This window comes from Anser anser (genome assembly GCF_964211835.1).
Source record: "Anser anser genome assembly, chromosome: 15".
Lineage (NCBI taxonomy): Eukaryota > Metazoa > Chordata > Aves > Anseriformes > Anatidae > Anser > Anser anser.
Genome location: NC_139736.1, coordinates 11,165,049 through 11,185,192, shown reverse-complemented (window position 1 = coordinate 11,185,192; position 20,144 = coordinate 11,165,049). Strand labels below are relative to the sequence as shown.

Below are 20,144 nucleotides of genomic sequence, written 5' to 3'. Positions count from 1 at the left end.
AGCCAAGTGGGAAGCCTCTACTGGGCAGCAGCACAGCAGGCCAGCATTGCGAGCCTTTGCCAGTCAGCCACCTTACCAGAGCCTGGCTCTGTTCACAAGGCCTTCAGTGCTCAAAACCAACCTCCGTTTTGGCTGGGAGAGCCATGCCCATCTGCACCCCCCAAATAAAATTCCACCTTGCTGTCTTCATTGTGATAAAGTACGTTTATTGTTAAAAACCTACAAGCTGGCCTTGCTGCTGCCACAACGTAGCTTGAGGCTCTCATACAGAGCACAGATCAAGTCCTGGTTGGTGGCACACTCGCAAGACTCATCAGCTGCAAGAGGAGGGTCCCATTACTGCCATCTCTCTCTCTATTTTCTTGTCTACAACACTTACAAATTTGTTTCCTCGTAAATAAAACCTGAGAGGTTTGTGTGACCATTCTCCCCTGTTGCCAACACCAATCCTGGTTGTGGCTACCACATCCTGCTCCCCTGGTAGTTCACGTCCAGGTACCATCCAGATGGCTGCATCTTGAGTCAGGTCCCTTTGGTCAAAAGCCTTATCAATCCCAAATGCTTGGCAGAGCTTGGAGGGCCCATTACACAGCTGCCAGTCCTTCAGTGGCTTTGCAGGTCCTTTCCTTGAAGCACTGCGCAGCTCTCGCATCACATCTAAACCCCGAAGAGGCTCCAAAGAACGAAGTAAGACAGCAGCCCCTTCCCCTGTGCAGAACAAGAACCACATGTTAGTACAGGGTTGTTTCTCAGGAGCATCTCCGCACTGATCCCCAAGGCCAGTGGAAGCACCTCAGTTCTAAGCCTGAGGGAGCAGGGAATCGGCTGCGGCACCAGCCACAGGGCCTGCACTTCTCCCAGGCTGTCACAGCCCCAAGTCAGCTGCTAACCCATGGTCAGCACATTGCCTTCCCTATTCTGAATACCTGGAGTCCCATAACTCTGTGTCCTTGATTCATCAGAGCTGATTTGCTCTTCCTTAACCCCCACTTCTTGATGTTCGTAGGTCTTGCTGCTGCTCCAAGGCTTGCCAGAGGGCAAGAGGTTTTTCTTATGTCAGCACAATGTTCGGGAATAAATACACATATGGTTCAGTTTTGGCATAACTATCTGAAGCTGCTCCCAAACCCAGTGGATTTATAATAAACTCTGATTATAAGATCGCTAGCTAACAAAGGAGAGGAGGAATGAGTGTGGATGCTGCCAACAGAAAGAGACAGCTTGTGGAGTTAGGCTGGACAAAGCCACCTGGCAAGCGGCGGCAGGCACTGGGAGCAGCCGCTGTCTGGGCTACCGCTGAGGGAGCTTGGGATGGAGGCGTTACCAGTGCCAGTACCCTGTCTGAGGTGTGGGTGGGACCAACGTGGCTTTGGGTAACTGCAGGGCTACAGAGCAGTCCGATCTGAATCCTTGTGCCAGGGAAGCTCTCACAGGATGGGGTCCTGGGGCAGGCAGGGGCTGCACCATCTCTGGCTGCAGGAAGCATGGCCCTGGGAGCATCCCTTCTGCAGAGATGGCCCATCTGCGACGAGAAGGGAAGAAAGCTGCCATTCTCTTCTCAAATGTGATTTATCACCCTGTCAGGAGCCTTTGGAAACTCCAGCTCCCCATAGCCATTGTGACCAGCTGCTCCCCCTCATTTTGGTGACAGTGAAGCAAAGATACAGCTCTGAGCAGAGAAATTCCCCTGCAAGGAGGATATCCAGCCTAAGTGGGTCATAAATACTTCCTTGATATTTTCCACTGGGGAGCAGGGAAGGTCTTCTCATGACCTTGAGTGGGCGAGCTGAGAGCCTGGCAATGCGATCTGTGTGCTGCCCCACACAGCACCCGTTGTGCTGGGGCCGCCCACGACATTCCTCCTCTCCAGCATCTGCGCTCTGGTGATGCTGCTCCACAAGAATCTCCTCTCCCTCTCCAGCCTCAAACATCTGGAGCCATGCTCAAGCCTGGCAAAGGCTCTTCTGTAGCCCACCAGATCCCTAGGGACCTGCGGTTTCCAAAAATAGAATCCCTCTCATATTTTGTACAAGTCCCACAATAAACTACTCTCCTGGGTTCCCAATGAACCTATAAACTGAAGGCCTGATTTCTTGCTTTTGCAAGGTGTGCCTCTTGCCTTGAACCTGCACAGAACCCCCACCGCCCTCAGTGCAGCTCAGTGAAATAAACAGACTCAATTCCAACAGCTGTCCGCAATCTGCTTCCAAACACTCCCTTCTCTAAGGAAGGGGATTGATGCTAATCTAGCAGCCAAAAGCTGCTTCCCTGTATGACAGTGATTTAGAGCTCAAAGCTCATTTTAGATTTTTAAGAACATGCTCCATGTCCTAATTCTGCTTTTCATCCATGCAAACAGAAACATCCTTCATGTTGGGATGCTGTCTCACTCACCAGGAACAACTGTCGGATTCTGAGGAGCTGCTAATTACACTACTTGCCTTCATCCATCATAAATGTAAGTGGAAACTGTGGTTACATGTGAATTAAAGCAAGTCCTTGGGAGCTCATGTGAAGAAAGACAAGCCCTCAGAGAAACTCCAGGTGCTCCAGAGCATCCGCACAGCAGTGGCAGGGTGTACCGGGCACTTGTCTCTGGCTGCTCTTTGTGCATTTCCACTAGGAAGTTTTCCAACTCTTTGTAGCTGTGTGCAACACAGACCCCTCTCTGCTCTGAGCCAGCAGCCCCTGAATGTGAGAGCAACACCACGAGAGCTTTAGGAAGAGTCACCAGGCAGGATATGAGTGCAGGGATGCCTTGATGAGCTACTACTTTCTCTACCCTCCCAGCCCATGGGCTGACGTTCAGGACCGCCTGAGTGTATTTGCATATCAGAAGTTTTACTTTAACTACCAAATAGTTGCTGAATCCTTCTGGCTCACCTCCTGCCTGCCAGAGTGCTCGAGCCTTCCTTCTTCCCTTCCTGCAGCCTGCCACTGTGAGCTCTTGGGGTCACCTGGCTTCAGCAGCAGCCTGACACAGACACTGCCACCACCACGCCATCGGCAGCAGCGCAGCTTGGGTCCTCTGCTCCAGTCCAGAGGCAGTGTATTTACCTCCCGTGCCTCACAGAGTCACTTCATGTACCGAGCAGAGTTTAGAGCCAAAAGCTGGGATCTAGCAGCAATGCAGAGGCCAATTCTCTCCCTGGGCAGCTAGAAATCATGAAATGATAATGAAGTCCCACACCCGCGCTCTGCAGCTTGCTTCTCCCTCCCTGGATCAACTCCAGCTCTCATTCTTGGAAACAGCTCCTGGCTGCTGTAGAGACATTTTCTCCTCTCTCCACCCATCTGACTCACTGCTCTCAAAGCACTTCCTTCAAAGTCCTGGTCTAGGACCCAAAAGTTAGGAAGAAGTCCACACTGTGTGACCCTGCACCCGGGTAGAAAATCATCAGGATCCTGATTTTACAAGAGATTATTTCAGATCTGGCAGCAAAATGCTCACATTGGCAAATGCCTGAGAAAAAAAATCACAGCAAAGTCAAAGAGAAGCGTGACTGGCATTTATTGTCTTCCTGAAGCGAGGGAAGCCCAGCATCCCTCTTAGCCCTTGAGACGGCTCTTTGTACTAAGATTATTCTGCTGTTGCCAAGATTCACGGTAGGATTCATGCACGTTGAAGGACATTGGTTATATTTTTCTATAAACTTTTCTTCCTCTATCTTTTATGATTTCTCCAAAAACACCATGCAGTGATGCACTCCATTGCTTCAGGCAGTATCAGTCCTGACACAGTAATGGGAAAGGCCTCTTCCAGTGTAGTCCCACGATTCAGCTTTATCTCGGTGATGTACACAAAGATTTCCCCTTCCTCTGTGACAAAAATCACGAGACCACCCTTCAGCTCGTTATGGCTTTATGAACACAAAAACACAGCCAAGTGGACTTGGCTGAATACACAAACAGCCTCAACTTCCCGCCTCAGCGTGGCGAGGCAACATGCTACAGCTGAAGTGTTTTTGCCATCTGTCGGCGGCATCACGCTGGGCTGAGGACATACTGCTGAGGACACTACGGTGGTGGTGGGTCTTGCAGTAAAACGTGCTTTTGTAGCTGCTCTACCACACACCTCCGGCAGCACAGCTCTACCGGTGACACACCTCTTCCTATCCCTGAGTGACACTGCTGAGCTTAAAGTGTAGAATAAACCAAATACAAAAACCAGAAGATGTTTATCCCAACTGGTATGAAAACAGACAATGCTACAAGGCTACATATGAAAAAAAAGGGAGCTTTAAAGAGCGAGAGGCTCAAGAGCCAAATACCTCATTCTTGAGGAGGTATGCAGAGGGCAGCACGGAGGAGAGGCATATAAAGCCTTGCACATACGGTACTGTCTTAGATCCTGAGCTGATTAAGAAACAAAAAGCTGCCTGCACAATTCAAGTCAGAGTTTAGCTGTTGTCTGCTGCAACAGTCCAACCTGTGCTGCTTGCCTGGTCCCCACAGCGCCTGTGTCCGGGACAGCCCTGTGCAGCAGCTATGCCAAGAAGGTAGCAAAACACAGGCGACACAGAGAGCAGGGCGCTTTGATCTTCCTCCAGTGAAAGTACAGCTGCTTTCATTAAGCTAACAGCTCCAAATCAGTGCTCTGGCCGCTCAGTTCAAGAAGCTGAGCCGCGGCAGGACAGCAGCCAGTGGCTCTCTTGAAACGCGCCCCTTCCTCATCAGGACCCTGCTGCGGAAGCAGCACAAGGGCTTGCCAGCAGTGCAAAACTGGTCCTTTTGACCTGAGCCGGCACAGTTACGGCAATACAAGGTCTCAGCAGGGGCACAGAAATGCTGGGGAAAAGCAGGGGTTGAGACAACAGAATTCTGGATACAGAACAGGCGTTTCCAGCGTGAGGGCCAGATCACGCTACTACAGCTGGTACACGTGGCCACCCGATCTGACAGAGCAAAGCAGGGCACTGCTGGGGCAGCAAACCTAGGGCTGCAAAGCAAAATCTGCTGGGCATTTCCTCCTGCACCCCAACCCTGCAGAGTACAGAAAACTCACGTGAAGGCCTCGGTCACCGTCAAAAGCTTCCCTTCTGACCTCACAGTCAACTTCCCATAGCAAAACAGGCCTAAACGAATAATTGATTACGCAAAAGTCATCGTGCAGTAACGGCTGACATTCAAAGGGAGAAAAATCATTTCTAGAGCAAGGGCTCTGATAGCTGTGGTGCCCGAGAACAGACAGGGAACACAAATACTTCCAGGGCCCGTTCTTACACTTCGTCATCTCAGACTCTGTGTCCCCACAGCACCATATCAGGGCTGCAGAGCAGACAGAGGCTGAGTTCATTTCTTTTTAAAGCACAGGAAGATCCTGGCAGAGACAGGTAATAACTTACTAACAGATCTTTTTGCTTCATACAAGTTCTCTCTCTGCTTTAGTGCAGAGACCCACTGTCTTGGGCATTGCTTAGGGAACAAAATGTCTGGTCACACACATGGGAGAATGTCCTAATGCAACACAAATAACGTAAGAAACTAAAAATAAAGCTAAGAGCTCTCCTGAATCTTCAAATTTCCAAACAGCCTAACTTTTAAAGGTGTGGCTTGGAGCTATTTAGGAAGAGGGATATAAATTCTTTGTTAGCCATAATCACAGAAAAAGCAAAGGGACCCCAGAGGGACTGCCTGAAGTTTCACTCCCTGTGAAAGAAGTCACCTGGTATTCCCCCAGCCAGGCTCTAGGCAGACCTGGAGCATTCCCTGTACTGAAAAGTTAGCTCCATCTTGGGGCGGGGGGGGAAGGAGTGGAAGTCAGGGGAAAGATATTTATTTGGAAACAGGCAGGAACAGTACCCTGACACTGTTCTGTGCTTTACTGTGGTGTAAGATGGCAGCCAAGGAAAGAACTGATTTCTCCCGAAACCAGCCTCAGGCTTTCTGCCAATTCTCACGTCATTCAGTGTGAACTTTGCTAACATGCATCCAGGTCAAAATTGAAATGGCTTAAGGTGGGATCAATTTGTGCGTGTTTGCAGATACCAGGGAATCCAAAAAACACCTTTCCACTTCTCCATTGTTCCAATTTGCTGCCCCCAGCAATACCATGTAGTATTGCCACATGTAAACCCCTTTATATGTTACTCATATAAAGCAAGTTGATCCACCATCCTGAATTTGTGGTGGTTTTTTGTTTGTTTGTTTTTGCCTTCTGCCCAGGTGCATAAATGCCACTACAGAAGCCTTCCTTCAGGCTAAAATACAGGACAAGCATCTTCTCTATCTATGGTAAGATGGGAAAAGCATCTCAGGTACAAATCTTCCCCCAAATTCTTTCTTTCAACACATCTGCACATGGGCAGATAAACTGAAGGAGTAACTGCGGATGCATCCCGTGCCATAAGAAATGTACAGCCATGCTGTTTACTTCAGCATCTTCCTGACAAAGTCAGTAGTGAAAGCCGTGCTTTGCGTCAGCATAGCTGCGGGTATGACAGCCTAATGAAGAATAAACAAGTGTGTAACAAAAATCTCTGAACTAGTTCCATCAAAACAGCGAGCTCATTGACTGTTGTGCTACAAAACTAAACATAGGTATATAAGGGAAAATTTCCAAAAGCACAGATTTCAAAGAAATCTTTTAGAATTCAAAGGCTAAGCATCTTTTTTTTTTTTAAATAAAAATTATTATTCCTAATATTTCATACACTAAGAACCCCATCCTGAACAAAAAAACCTTCTTTCATTATCTGAACAGATTTGGCAGAGACACCGTAATGAAATTCACGTGTTCATCCATCAGACTCCAGACTTCCATTTAGGAAGTCAGGCTCTTCCCCCACAGTATTACCTGGCACTGTTTTTCTGCTTGGCTCCTGCCCAAAGGCCAAAACCTGAGGATTAACGGTCACTGTGACAGCACTTGCTTTCCAGTTAGGAATATACAAGCAAGGTTTTTTGTTTGTTTGTTTTCGTTTTTAAGATCTATCTTTGCAATGGTGAAAAAAAAGTTTTTGAGATTTTTCAAACGAAGTGTTTAAGAAATACATGCTGCCATTTCAAGGTGTCTAATTAACCAATAACTTTATTCCAAGGCAAACACTGTCATTTGTAAGTAAAGCAAAAAAAGGTCTACAAGCAACACCTGCTTGTTAAAAGGAGAATCGTTTGATTAGGGCTTTTATTATCTTGAGAATAATAGAAGATTAAAGATCCTGTAGCAGCCTGTTTTTTTTCCAGTTTTTTTTTTTCTCCTTAAGATACAGCAAAGCAGCTAAAATGGTCCTACAGTGACTACTTGCTTACACTTAGACATCACCACCTTCAAGGAACAAAGCTCACGGACTCACATGACTAAGGCAGCAGCTCTGGTCATCAAAACTGAAAGCTCCATCCTGTCAAGATTCCCTTCCAGCCCTTGATCTTTATTTTTGCATCTGAACAGCCACAGAGCTTGCAGCTGGGACAAAAACCCCATCTGGCTGGTCACTGCATAGCCAGAGATGGGCCCTGCTTGTAGCATCTGAAGCTAACGCACCGGCCACAGCTACAAACCGTTTACAATGGCAAAACTAAGGTCCCAAGGAAAGGTTATGACAACAAGTCATTGCCTTCACAGAGTCCATAGGGAACTCATGAGTGACTGCAACACAGCAAATGTAGATTGAAATATCAGACCCATGCTGTAGGCATTAAATCTCTTTCAGCCTCAGCTTACCTTGGCTGGAGACATTCACGCAGAAGTAAATCCCATAGATCTGATACACGTACAGGGTTCCTGGTTTCATGAACATCGCTGCGTTTCGCTGAGTTTGCTTCCCACCTTTCGAGTGGGAAGCTTCATCTTCCCCACCCAGATAGGCTTCTGTTTCAACGATCCTCCCCCAGAGCTCCCTGCCGTCAGGAAGTCGGCGAACTAAAATCTGAAATCAGAGGGCATCAGTTAGCAACCCCCTGTACAAAACAACCACAGCACAAGGATTGCGGAAGCAAGTCAGAAAAAAGGGCACGATGGTACAACCTACTCTCCTCTACCTCCATGAGGTCAGTCTGTAAGCTAATAAGAACTCCTTCAGTTTCTACTGTCTGGGCCACATCCCAATACAAGAAATTTCTACCTGTCATTCACTCAGCAAAATGCTTGGAGGGTCTAGATGTTACAGTATCATACAGAACAAATTTATGGCCATATATACAACAAATCAGCAATCTCCACAGCCCACAGAGCTTCTTTTGTGGTTATTTTCTGTATTCTCCACCTCAACCCAGCAGGAGAGCTAGAGGTTTAAGGCAAAAAAGCACCACTAATATCAACTCTGAAGTACCACAAATATGTATTCCTTCAATCAGAAGAAATATGACAGTAGCATAATTAAATAACTACTGTGATTGGATAGTCTCTCTCTCCTAGAGGTGTTTCAAAAAAGCCCTAATGACCATAGAGACAGAAGTACTATTGATACTTTGGTTATTTTCTACACCATGGAGAGGGCAATTGCAGGAGAGCTGGAAAGTGGCTTCAGGCAGACAACAAAGGATCTTTGTTATTGCAGTGCGTTCCTCACTGCTGCTACCTCCTTAAATAAAACAAAGTAGATGGGGAAAAACACAACCACAACAGTGAAAAGATTCTCTAGAAAAATAAACACTAAACTCTGTACATTTTTTTTGTTGTTTGACCTGATTTCTAAACTTTTTTTCTTTTTTCTTTTTTTTTTTTTTACTTAATGCGTGTTTATAATATACTGCACTATGGTCTCATCAGTCTAATTATAACATGTTCTGTGCTTCCATACTTAAAAACCGGCAATTCAGAAATGACTTGCAAGAAACAAAGCATATTTCCTAATAGATTTTTTTCCTGGATTGCTAATGCAGTTGTTGACCTGATCCAGTACAGATGCTCCAGAAGTCTGTCTTAAATGTTGCAACTCCTATATATCACATTTTCCCTACAGCAGTTCCCAAATCATTGAAAACAACATTTTATTGTTTTTGTGAACAACAGGGACTTCAGAAAAGCACCGGTGTCTGTGAACACCCCAGAAGCACACCCACATGGCCAAATTTCTCTTTCAATATGATGAAGTGCAATGGCAAAGTTACAATTTTAAGAGTATGCAGGCATTTCCCTCACTCTTCAGACTAACTATTTACAGTTATAACAGTTTAAAATAATAAGTAATACTAACAAACCAGGCACCTCCAAAATCTGGTAGAGCAAAGATAATGAAAGTAAACACTAAGCTACCAATGCAGTTACAATTATATCAAATGAAACCATAGATTACATCATGGGAGACTGAGAGTTATACTTTAAAGAAAATCTAAAATGCACACAGAATTTGCCTGGTTTGTAATTCTAGGCTTAAATAGGATAAGTATGGAATTGGGACTAAAATATCATCTGCCTGGGGCAACAGAATGCATGAGGATGTTGGAATCATTATGACAACAAAAAATGCACTAGTACAAGAAAACTTCAGGTATCTTCATATAGACTAAGAAAATACCACAGTAGGGTTGGCCACAGACCATATTTTTTAGATACCAACAAATGTTGGTACATAAACTCTCAAAGTGATCCAGAGCAAAATGCAAAGTGTCCTCCAAAGGCTCATCTCTGAAAAAAAACTTTCACGAAGTTGTTCAATTTGTTGAACTTTCAGCCATGGAGTATAAAGTTCAGTGTCTTTCCACAAGCTTTCAGGTCTAAAAATAATCTATTACAGTATTGCTTACCAGCAAAAAGGGGAAACTACATAAAATGAGGAAGCTTGTTAGGAAGAACTTAAAAGAGGCAGCCAAAGGCCAAAGCAGGAAAGGCAAGCCTCTAGCAGGAAGTCTATAAAGAGCAAATACACATCATGACGTCTGAGAGAAAAGCTGAGAAAGAACAAAAAAAACCCAGCAGGGTTAAAAAACCAGGAGAGCACAGGCATTAATTACAAGCAAGACAGTATCCTTCAAAAATAAAACCAAAGCTAGACACAGCAATACATGCCAAAAACAACAGTTAGTGGAACAAATTCCTGAAGTTATCTAAACCAATGAGAACCCAGAGAGTTCACCCTACAGATAATAAAGGTATATTAAAAAAAAGTCTCAGATAAGATTGTAGCAGTAAAACTAAAAATACATTTTGCAGTTGTGTTTAGGAGGTCCCAGACTGGAACTTTTTATAGGAAGGAACTCCCTCCCATAAAGAGAGCCGGAGGGTTTTCTGAAGGACTTGCTGAGCAGAAGAGACACACTTAATCTCCCGTACTCTGATTTCCAAAGGCTTTCAGCAAGGTCCACAAATTCCTCAAAATTTCTGCAGTGCGATAAAGTAGAAGGTATTTTCATGAACAATTACTTGAAAACTCAGAAACAACAGGTAGGAATAACAGGTCAGAGTTTAACTGTGGGACTGTGGAATCCCAGAGGCCTCCATGCTAGGGCTTATGTTGCCTCACGTATTTGTGTTAATAATCTGGGTAAGGTGATTGTTAGCAAGCTCCCCATCTCTACTGACAATACTGAGTTAAGCAGAACAGCAAAAATAAAAGTAGATAGTGCAAGACACAACTCTCATAGTGTACTTCCAGGTGAGAATGGAATATTCCAGTACCCTATGACAGTGGATATTGGTCAAGAAAGGCCAAGGAGCTGGCATGCTATTAGCATCTTAAGATATAAAGTGGAGGTAGAGGAGAAAATTATGTTGACTGCGCAGCATTACTTTCCAGTGGGCAAAGCAGGAGCCAAAAACAAATAAAGGAATACCTTTATGTCTTCATCCAAAACAGATTTAGCTACTAGTCTTTAATTTCCTAAACTTTACAAGAGAAAAAATGAGGAGAACAGTATTCCTAAAATAGAAAAGCCCTAGGGTCAAATTGCAGAAAAATAATTTCATCCTTTTACACTAAATTATTAGCTAGCACATGCTTCAGCACAGTAATCTGTGTTCATGTCTTACCTGTCCTAGAAAGGATTTGGCCAGACTAATACAGGGCTGGCTGAAAAAATCTGCTTCTAGCTGGAAAGACTTTTTCTTCTCTGTTGCAAAATATTTGCTGCTTTTTGGAGAAGAGTCCCCATCAGGAGTGGTGTTCAGGTTCTCCAAAGCATCAGAGGGAGCGATGCTGGAGTTGCTTTGGAGAGCACTTAATTCAGCCAACAGCTTTCTTTTTCTTGGCATAGTTCTAGAAAATAGATACAAACATAATTAGAGATGTAAAGCTTATTTAAAAGTAACTCATGTCCACAAACTCTTATTTTTACACATCTCTCCACAACAATGAATCTGAAAGGTTAGACAACTTAGGCAAACTACAGACGCAGGTGACATATTTAGCCGGGTCTACATCAGGTTAAGCAAATACTGGGCTCTGCTGATACACAAATAGAAAATGGCAGTTTGAGTTTTCATCTTGTAAAGACTCCAGATAGAAAATAACTCAGTTCCACGTAGCAGTAAAAATATGTTTGCTTTTAGGTTAGGAAATTCCGAACTTGAAAATAAATATGAAGCAGTACTATGTTAGTTCTCCAAAAAAGGAAATAATCTGTTAAGCAGACAAAAAAGAATACAAAACAAACACCCTGAATATTGTGCCAAGTTAGAAAGTTCAGAGAAGTGATGTATCAATCATTTTATACAGTAATGTAAGTGGATAACAATCTAAGTCTCCACAGGGCACAGAACATTTGAGATGGGAGATGCCCTATTTACAGTCATAGCGTCAAACTTGTTTATCATGCGGTAAAAATGTTTCTATTAAGACCTTCACAAAATAAGCTTTAAACTCACCTACCAAAGAGACGAAAAGCAGTCTGTTCCAGCCTACAGTATGTATTTGTGACAACTACATAAGATAAAATTGTTCTTTTAGATTTGTCACCAATTTACTACGCGAGATTCAAAAGTTAGTTTCTTTTTCTGTGCGGCAGTCCTTATACCTGTCAAAGAAGAACAAAGTTATTTATTCACTCTGTAAAGCTCTTTGAAACCTATGTTGGCTAACAGCGTGATGTGGGAGCTGGGGGCGATGGATTAGCGCCGTGACTCCAGCTAGCTTTGGCTGGAGCTATTTTCCTGCAGGAACATCTGCAGAGCACAGCACAGAAGTGAGCTGTTTTTGGGGAGTTGTGTATGCTGCTCTTGGTTCTTACTGGACTCTCAGAACCTCCCAGGTAGGCTAAGAGATTTTGGAGCTGTAGGTCATAATACCAACAAAGCATCATTTACTCAGGAACAACTTAACAGTTTTCTATTTCTTCTCAGGGTCTAGCAAAAGCCAATCTCCCAGCTGGGACATTGTCACTTTTGGAAATGCTCTTTATTTAGCCTTTTTTATATAAAAAGGCTAAGAAAACAGTGGGAAAAAAACGCACTTTTCCTGTACTCCAACAATACCGGATACACAAAAAGCTGAAACCAAACTTTAAAAAAATTCCCCCCCTCGCGTTAAATTTGGAAAGTGTCAGCCTCAAAAAGGGAGTCTTATAAGAGACTGCAATGACATCAGGTTTTAAAAGATGCCTCACCAATGCTAAAATTCAACCACATCTAGACACAAGGGAAAAAAGCAAGAGTTCAACATCCTATGTAAGTGGAAATCACAAGAGACCTACACACAGCTGAATCTGCAAGGGAAGCATGTACATAGTTAAACTGCTGCCGCTCATTCTTCACTAGATCAGGAACTTTTAAAAAAGCCTACAAAACCTTTTGCCATCAAAAAAGATCTGTAGCTTGCTTTGATATTTTTCACAAAGACATCAGCAACAGTTTCCTTTAACTGCACTGAAACAATAATGAAGCACAAGTGCCGTTCCCCGGTACTGTTATTTTCTACTGCAGAAATAGAGACACATGCATATAAAGATACACAGAAAGAAAATCACAATGCCATGACTTGCAAAAAGACTATATGTTTGTTTCTTCCTGAACATCTAATTCTTTACGGCAATAATTCAGTGATGTTAGAGACTTGGCATAGAATGGCCAACTCCATGCCAAGCATTCTGCTCTGGACCATGGCTTTCACTTTGTATCAATTCTTGAAAACTGTATTAGAAGTCACCCACCTCCCTCAGACAAAATTGCCTGTTGGCCTTTGCAAACATGAGTCCTGCCTAGAAAGGAGGATGTGGATGGGAAAAGGGGTTGCGTGAAGGAAGGGACAGAAGAGGAATACTTCCCCATATCAGGCTAACTTCTAAAGAGTCAATCAAAGGAATGCTTCACACTGGAGACCAGCCCCAGACTCTTCTGACAGCGTTAACTGGAACTTCTGGATCACCAGCAGTACACGAAGACACGCTGAAAACATGGCCAATTTGTGTGGAGCACTAACTCAGTTGGAAAGTTGCGCTTTTATGGAATGCAACATCAGAAACAGGATCTGGGTTGCCTGGCACCTATTGCCTTTCCAGTTAAGTAATTCTTAAAAGCTGGAAGTGCTCTTACGGACATGTTACACGGGCAGCCCAAGGGCACTTGTAATTTCATTGCTATAGGCTGATCTCACACAGACCTCAGCATCTTCAGCTCTCATTAGAAACAGCTTCACAGTCATGAGAAACGCAGAGCCTACAAAACGTGATTTCATTAAGAGCAAAAACCCAGACTGAAGGGAATGCAATACCATTCCAGAAACCCAGGAAACCCCCAGTGTACCCGCTGTCTCCCTGCTCATTCATACCAAGATATGAAACAAAAAACTCTACGCCTCAAAGCCTACCTACATTTTCTACAAAGAATGTTGCTTGAAACACGTCCCTTCTTGCCAAATGAAAAAGCACACTGCAGAAGACAGTGCATATCAAGTACCCAAGCCCTATTCACTCGGGAAGTAAGAGACACCATCTCTTCTTAATGCAAGTCTACAGACAAATCCCACAACTCTTTATTTCCATCTAGATTTTCTTGCTGGTATAGTAAACAAGTTATACTTCTATATCGTGTGCCTCAAGTAAGAATCAGCTGCGGGTTCAACACTTTTTACTAATCCCATTGTAACCAAACTAGCTACAAGTCGTTAAGCACATGTGTATACATGCACAGAAACGCAGGCAAGGTGGGAAGGAGAAGATCAAGATGTTCATCCCAGGAAAGGTAAAAAGGACAACATGATAAAGCGACACAGGAGTCTTAACCCACCTCCTCAGTTCTGTTACCCAGTTCAGTCCATGGCTACAAGCAACCTCACCACTGCCTTCTGACTACGCCCAGTTCCACCATGCTCCTTCTGAGGTAATGGTACCAGTGCACACAGTCTTCAAGGGGCTGGCACACCGCATATACAAAGAGACCTTTAGTGTATTTTCTCTTTTGCTGAGATGTAAAATACGACTTGTCTTCCTTACTGATGAAGAAAGCTTCACAGAATTAGTCATTAAGGCTCCAAAAGCTCACTCATTTTGTGTGTGAAATTACGACTCTGCACCCGCACCCACGTGAATCAGTTTACATTTGCAATTGAGCAGCCATTAATGTTAAGCCATCTGGAAACACTTAACAGTCAGAGCCCTGCACCACTTACAGGTCCTTTAGGAAAGGTTGCACAGCACATCCCTGCGGCACTCCAGTGCTGACATCCCCTCATCGCCAGGGCTGCCCATTTACTCACACCCTCTTCCCTATCTGCATGAAGCGTTTATGACAGGTTGACTTTCTTCAGACATTTGTTTCATTCTGATTTCTGCCCCCCCCCAAGGTTCTAACTGTTTTTAACTGAGTGCCAAACTTGAAGTTTAAACGAAAGCAAAAAAGTTAAATACAATATTGACAATGGATGTTAGCTAGCTCAGCCTCCTGAGATCTAAGTTAACCAAGGCATTACCAAGCAGCATTTAGAGAGGCCACAAAACACTGATCTGCAGTTAATTTTTTTTCTTTATATCTGCATTATATGTAGCAAACCTACTTTCAGTATATTTGGCTAATCATCAAAAAACTATGAGTTATTTTTCTCTGCCTATATGATAACAGTGAGAACAATCTTGATTTGTAAAGCATACTCAAAGAGCTCGAAAATGATACAGCACTTAACTCTTAGGTACCTATTGCATAAAATTATCCTAGAAAACACATTCCTTCCCCAAACCTTAACATTGCATGAGAAACAATTTAGTTAGGCATGGGGGTTTGACTCGATGACCAAAGACATTTCTCCAAAGCCTTCATTAATGCACTGACAAAAAGGAAAATGTATGACTGAAATGCTTAAACTTCCAAATAATATCCACAAAGAGTCCCACTTAAGAGTTCCTGCTGAAGTACAGTAACTTAAAGACCAGGAAGAAAAACATAAGACACAAAGATTTACCCACAAAAGGATCCAGGAGTTATTCCCTCCATAAACATGGAAGCAAAGGGTTCTTGCAGTTCCTCCTAAGAAGTCAGCCCTCGGCTCAGACTCAGAGAAAGGACCCACTCCATATCCAATTTTACAGAGGAGTAATATGTGAAGTCCTATGAGAAGTTTTTGACAGGCAGGGGGGCAAGGGACAGGTTATTTCCTCCAAATTTCAGGTCCGCTACTCAAACAAAGGCCTTAGTATTCAAGCTTTGTTCAACCTGAACTCTCCAACAAGACCATATGGAGGGAATCACAGCCACACTTCGTAATCAGTCATGAGACAGACTCAGTAACAGCTAAGATTCTGCTCTAGGAGATTAAATTGGGACTGATTCAATGCACATGTTATGAGCCTGTCTCCTTAGTGAGAAAGTCCCTTTCTTCAATTTTCAACCAAAGGAAAGACTTTTCCTACATTTAGTGATTCAGGGTTAATCTTTACAGTTAGAGAGAGAATATTTGTCTGTACCTTGCATTGCATTACCAGGCATTGTTAAATAATTCAAGTAAGAAAACAGAACACTTGATCAAAGCCTTAATGGATGATGATCTGTTGAGATACAATTGTAAATGCAGGTTAAAATAAATAGCCGATGTAATGTCCACCACAATAATGAGCAATTTCAAAACCCCCAAAGTCTTCAGGCTCTACGTAAACAATGAAGGATCTGAGGAGAGGCCAATTTCCCGCACAGCTTTGGATCATACGCTGTATGGGACAAAACTAGCTTGCTAGTGGCAACGAGACAAAAAACATCTGATGATGTAATACAGGAACAAAAGCTAAAGTTTCTCCTATAAAAAGACACTTCCAGTAATCTAGCAAATCCCCACTTATTGTAGAGGCCGTGAAAATATGAGTCAGACATAGATATGAACTAGTAAAGCATGAACACGGTCCCTTTCGTGCCACAGTAGCCTTGATTCTAACACGGCATTCTTACTTAGAAAAGCCTCCATTTTCCAAAACAGATTAGCAGCACATTTCCTGGAGACTGGGTATTTCCCCTCCTTATAGGGTCTAATTCATACCATTTTTTATTTTTATTTTTGGCACGCACACATCTGTACAGCAGTTGGCCTTCCAGCATTTAGCTGTGAAATCACCCATCTTCCAGGATCTCTGGAGCATCTCTGACCGATTCCATTATCTGTGCATTTCGTTATGTACAAAAATGCCAAAGGAAGCTCTGCAGAGCAGAAGTGGCAGGCCAGGAAATCCCTGTGCACCCAAAGGCAGCCGTCCATTTCATCACGCTTTATTTAATCAGCGGATCGCGCCTCTCTCGCCCCAGCCCCAACTGCATTCACAGAACGGGGATGCTGTTTTCCCCTCAATGTTCATTACGTGGTCTTTGCAACATCTTAAAGCCAGAAAGTGTAGAAAATAGTTTTTTATAGTATTAGAAAGGGATGTTTCGATACGCAAGCCTGAAATAAACAGCACTGGCGACCGTGAAGACAGCTGCAAGAGCGTCTGTTTCTAGGAGATAGGTGGGAAGAAACACCGGGAAGCGTTTGCCACTTGTGCTGGTGGAATCCTGCAGAGCAGGAGCCGTTCCAGCAGCAGCACCGGGGGCCTGCCCGCACACCAAGCCGCAGGACACCCCAATCACCACGGTCACGTCTCGCAGGGCAGCCCCGTCCTACCGACGCCTCCAGGCCGCGCACGCTGGCGCCGGGCCCCGGCTGCGGCGGAGGCGGCCCCGGGGGGAATTCACGGCCCCGCAGCCCGCCCGGGGTGGGCCCGGCAGCGGCCTCCAGCCCGCCCGGCCCCGCCGCACACGCACCTGGCTGGGGCCGCGCCGTGCCGGCCGCCGTCCCGCGGTGCCACCGGGCCGGGCCAGGCTGGGCCGAGCCGGGCTGGGCCGGGCCGCTGGCGGGCACCGCCTCCCGGTGAGGCCGCCGCCCGCCCGACGCGGCCGTGAGGGGCCGGGCTGCTGAGGGGCGACCCGAGAGGGGCTGAGGGGAGGCGGTGGGCTTTGGAGCCCGCCTGTGTTCCCGCAGGCCTCCCTCCGGCCTTGTCAGCTGCGAGGAGGAAGCGTTCAGGCTTTCAGAACAGGCCCAGAGAGCGCTTGCGTTTTGTCACCCTCCAGTCAGCGAGGCAGGGCTCTTGCTGTGCCCGCAGAGAAAGCGTTTCTTGCTTCTTAATCTTGATTTAAGGATTGAAATGATTGAGCTGCTGCTGCGCTGAATGCTGCTACACTCATTCACTTCTTCACTAGTAAAATGTCCCGTGGATTTTTGGCCTTACCGTCTCTCCTGTGTCCAGGTACCGGGCTCTTACTGCCTTGTCGGACTAAAAAGGCCTCAATTTTTTTTTTCTTGCCATCTTTTCACGGTGTAGATGGTGATGGTCCACAATCAAACCGATTTACGACCCTTTCTCTGAGCTTGCTTGATCTTTCATTGTAATTCTTTTATGGACCACAGATTGCTTTGAACTCTTCCTGGTTTTCAACGTCGACTTTCTGACATGTTGCTGCTTCATATTAATGACACCCAGAAAAATGAAATAAAGGGGTGAATATACATTCCAGTGAATATGAATGGTTACAAGCTGACTTCATAGAAAGCTGCATTAATTATTCCCTCAGTTCTCTGAATAACAAGTGTCTGGCCTGCAGAAGAAGATTCTTGGCTTTGGCTTTTACCCAGATGGAGCGCATGGTCAAAACGGGGTCAAAAGAAGATTTTCCTCACCGCTTTCTGGAGATACACAGGGCTATGGATTCATAAACAAGTGTTTGCATAAAGGGTACTAGGAAAGGTCTGATTGATCAAAATGTATTTATTTCCTATTTATACAATAAAATGCTGTTTGCCCTGCTGGGTTCCAGGGTAGCCATAGCTAGGACAGCACCAAGTCACTTGGAGATGGTTAGGAGCCAGCCGTGCAGAGAAGGAGCACTTAGTGTCTGTCTCATTCATAAATTTGCAGGGAAGGATAACTTAGTTTACGCACCAGCATTTTAGGAGACATCAGAAGCCTTGGAGGTGCGGTCAGGTGTATGCGTGGCTAAAGATGGCCTTGTGGAGGCACAAAATGACATGAAGAAAAAACCGATACACTTTGTAACTCAAAACAACACCAAGAATGCACTGAAGAGTTGCTAAAACTTTCTGGTAAAGCATGATAGCACTGATATTGTACTGCTGTAGAAAAGAAAGGGCAGGAAATATACACACATATTAAAGTTATTAATATTTTAATTGGAGATCTCTATATGACTTTGTTTTGTTAAACTGGACAAAAATAAGCTCACAATAGTGAGGATTCCCTGCAGAAATACTGCTGTCCAGCTGCATAAATGCATTTAGCTCCAGCGGGAAATCAGTTGCTTGTGTTATTAGCAAAGAAATCAGGAGATATACATATATATAAAATCATAAACAGTGTTGATTGCCTGAATGTCTTCAGAAGAGCTTAGCATCTTGGACTTCCTTACTCGCATGGTTAACATCCCAGCTTTAATATGGTGTCAATATAAGAACGGAAGGCCAAGAATGTGTATAAAAAGGAAGATAACCAAGCATCAAACTGGCCTTTCATCAAATTCCAAAAGCTAAATGTGAAACTAAGAAAGAATGAGAGATGTAGAAAGGGTTTCCTGATGTCAGACTAGTTCAGCTCTGCAGACTTTCTCCTGTAGGAGTCTGTGGGACAGGCACTTTCAGGAATGCTGGCTTCTTTGATGACACAAAGGAAGTATTTCAAGCTTTTAACACCTGAAGAATGCAAATTGCTCCAAGCTACAGCATATGCCATGTTCTTCTTTTGTCCAATAACTTCACTGTAACAGAATTAAAACCTAAAATAGCCTCTTGTAAAAACTGATCTGTTTGGGAAGATTAAAGTTTTCCTGTCTACTGGGCAAAAGCATTTTTTTTCCCTTGAAAGAAACGACTTGGGAGCCGCTGGGAGCTGTTAGAAAATCTGGCTTTCTGAGACCTGGGATCTGCAGCATGCTGGATGCATACGGACGGCTGGGCTTTTCTTGGAGCAAAAACTGTGTTTGCAAAATGGTTCTCCACAGCTTCCAGGATATGATGACTGTTGACTTACCTTCTTTCTACAGTGAGGACAGCAGATCAGCATGGAAGCAGAAGAAAGCACAAAGGACAGATTTCCAAGTCTTCCCTGTGTAAGATACCAAATCAAGTTTTTGTGATATTCACTGAAATTGGATTTTGTGTCCAGTTCGAAAGAGACTTGGAGTCAGCTCCCCACCAGTGGCTGTTGACTGGCCACTTTGCCTGGCCACACGACTCTCACCAGGACTTGCAAGACAGCTGCAAAGTTTCATGAGCCAACTACTGAAGAATTCCTGTAGATGAAAATGCTCCAAACAGCACAGGGTTTTTATGACACCCACTCCTGGCCTCTCCTGACATCCAGTCTTGGCTGCTGCTTCCTGCTTAGTTTCAATTGCCAGCGTCTTGTTCAGAGCTATTTCCAGTCGGTGTCTGTTAGAGGTATGTACACACAGCCCTCAAATTAGTACCAGAACTAACCAGCTACTAGAAGGCAGAAGGGCTCATAGCTACTTTGGTATCTCCCACACCCAAGCTGAGCCATGGATCAAATATCTAGTTCTGCGAACCAAGACCATTCAACTTGTTATGTAAGCAGATGTGTATGTTGTATTCTAAATTTGGTGACATCCATGATGGATAACATTCCACCTACTTTGTACTCAGGGTGAAAGAATCGTAGCAAGTGCATTGCATGTAATGGGAAAACACAGTAAATTAACAGACAGCCTGGGAACCTCAGCTCTGGACCTGAGACGGCAGGCAAGTCCTATTTAGTAACATATTAATGGACTCTACTGGGTCTCATTT

The 20,144-nt window shown here is 44.4% G+C and overlaps 1 protein-coding gene across 2 annotated transcripts; it reads right to left on the bottom strand.

Annotated features, from left to right (window-relative positions):
- Nucleotides 1-185: 185 nt before the first annotated feature.
- MPG (N-methylpurine DNA glycosylase) lies at nt 186-17,498 on the bottom strand. Of its 2 annotated transcripts, none has more exons than XM_083800810.1 (5): nt 17,090-17,498; nt 11,744-11,892; nt 10,910-11,135; nt 7,664-7,868; nt 186-708 (listed from the first exon to the last, which is right to left on the bottom strand). In XM_083800810.1, exons 3-5 carry the CDS (start codon nt 11,129-11,131, stop codon nt 314-316), a joined length of 822 nt encoding a protein of 273 aa, XP_083656936.1. In that variant the 5' UTR covers nt 11,132-11,135; nt 11,744-11,892; nt 17,090-17,498; the 3' UTR covers nt 186-313. The 2 variants fall into 2 exon arrangements, with proteins under 2 accessions (XP_083656936.1, XP_083656937.1); XM_083800811.1 differs by having other exon boundaries at nt 11,748-11,892; nt 17,090-17,494.
- Between the last annotated feature and the right edge of the window lie 2,646 nt (nt 17,499-20,144).

Bases quoted from the DNA above. Each gene is read 5' to 3' on its own strand.
- MPG (XM_083800810.1), bottom strand. From the start codon at position 11,131: ATGCCAAGAAAAAGAAAGCTGTTGGCTGAATTAAGTGCTCTCCAAAGC. The intron at 7,869-10,909 runs GTAAGACATGAA...CTCTGATTTCAG, and splicing joins CCAAATCCTTTCTAGGACAG to ATTTTAGTTCGCCGACTTCC. The intron at 709-7,663 runs GTAAGCTGAGGC...TGTTCTGCACAG, and splicing joins CGTGAATGTCTCCAGCCAAG to GGGAAGGGGCTGCTGTCTTA.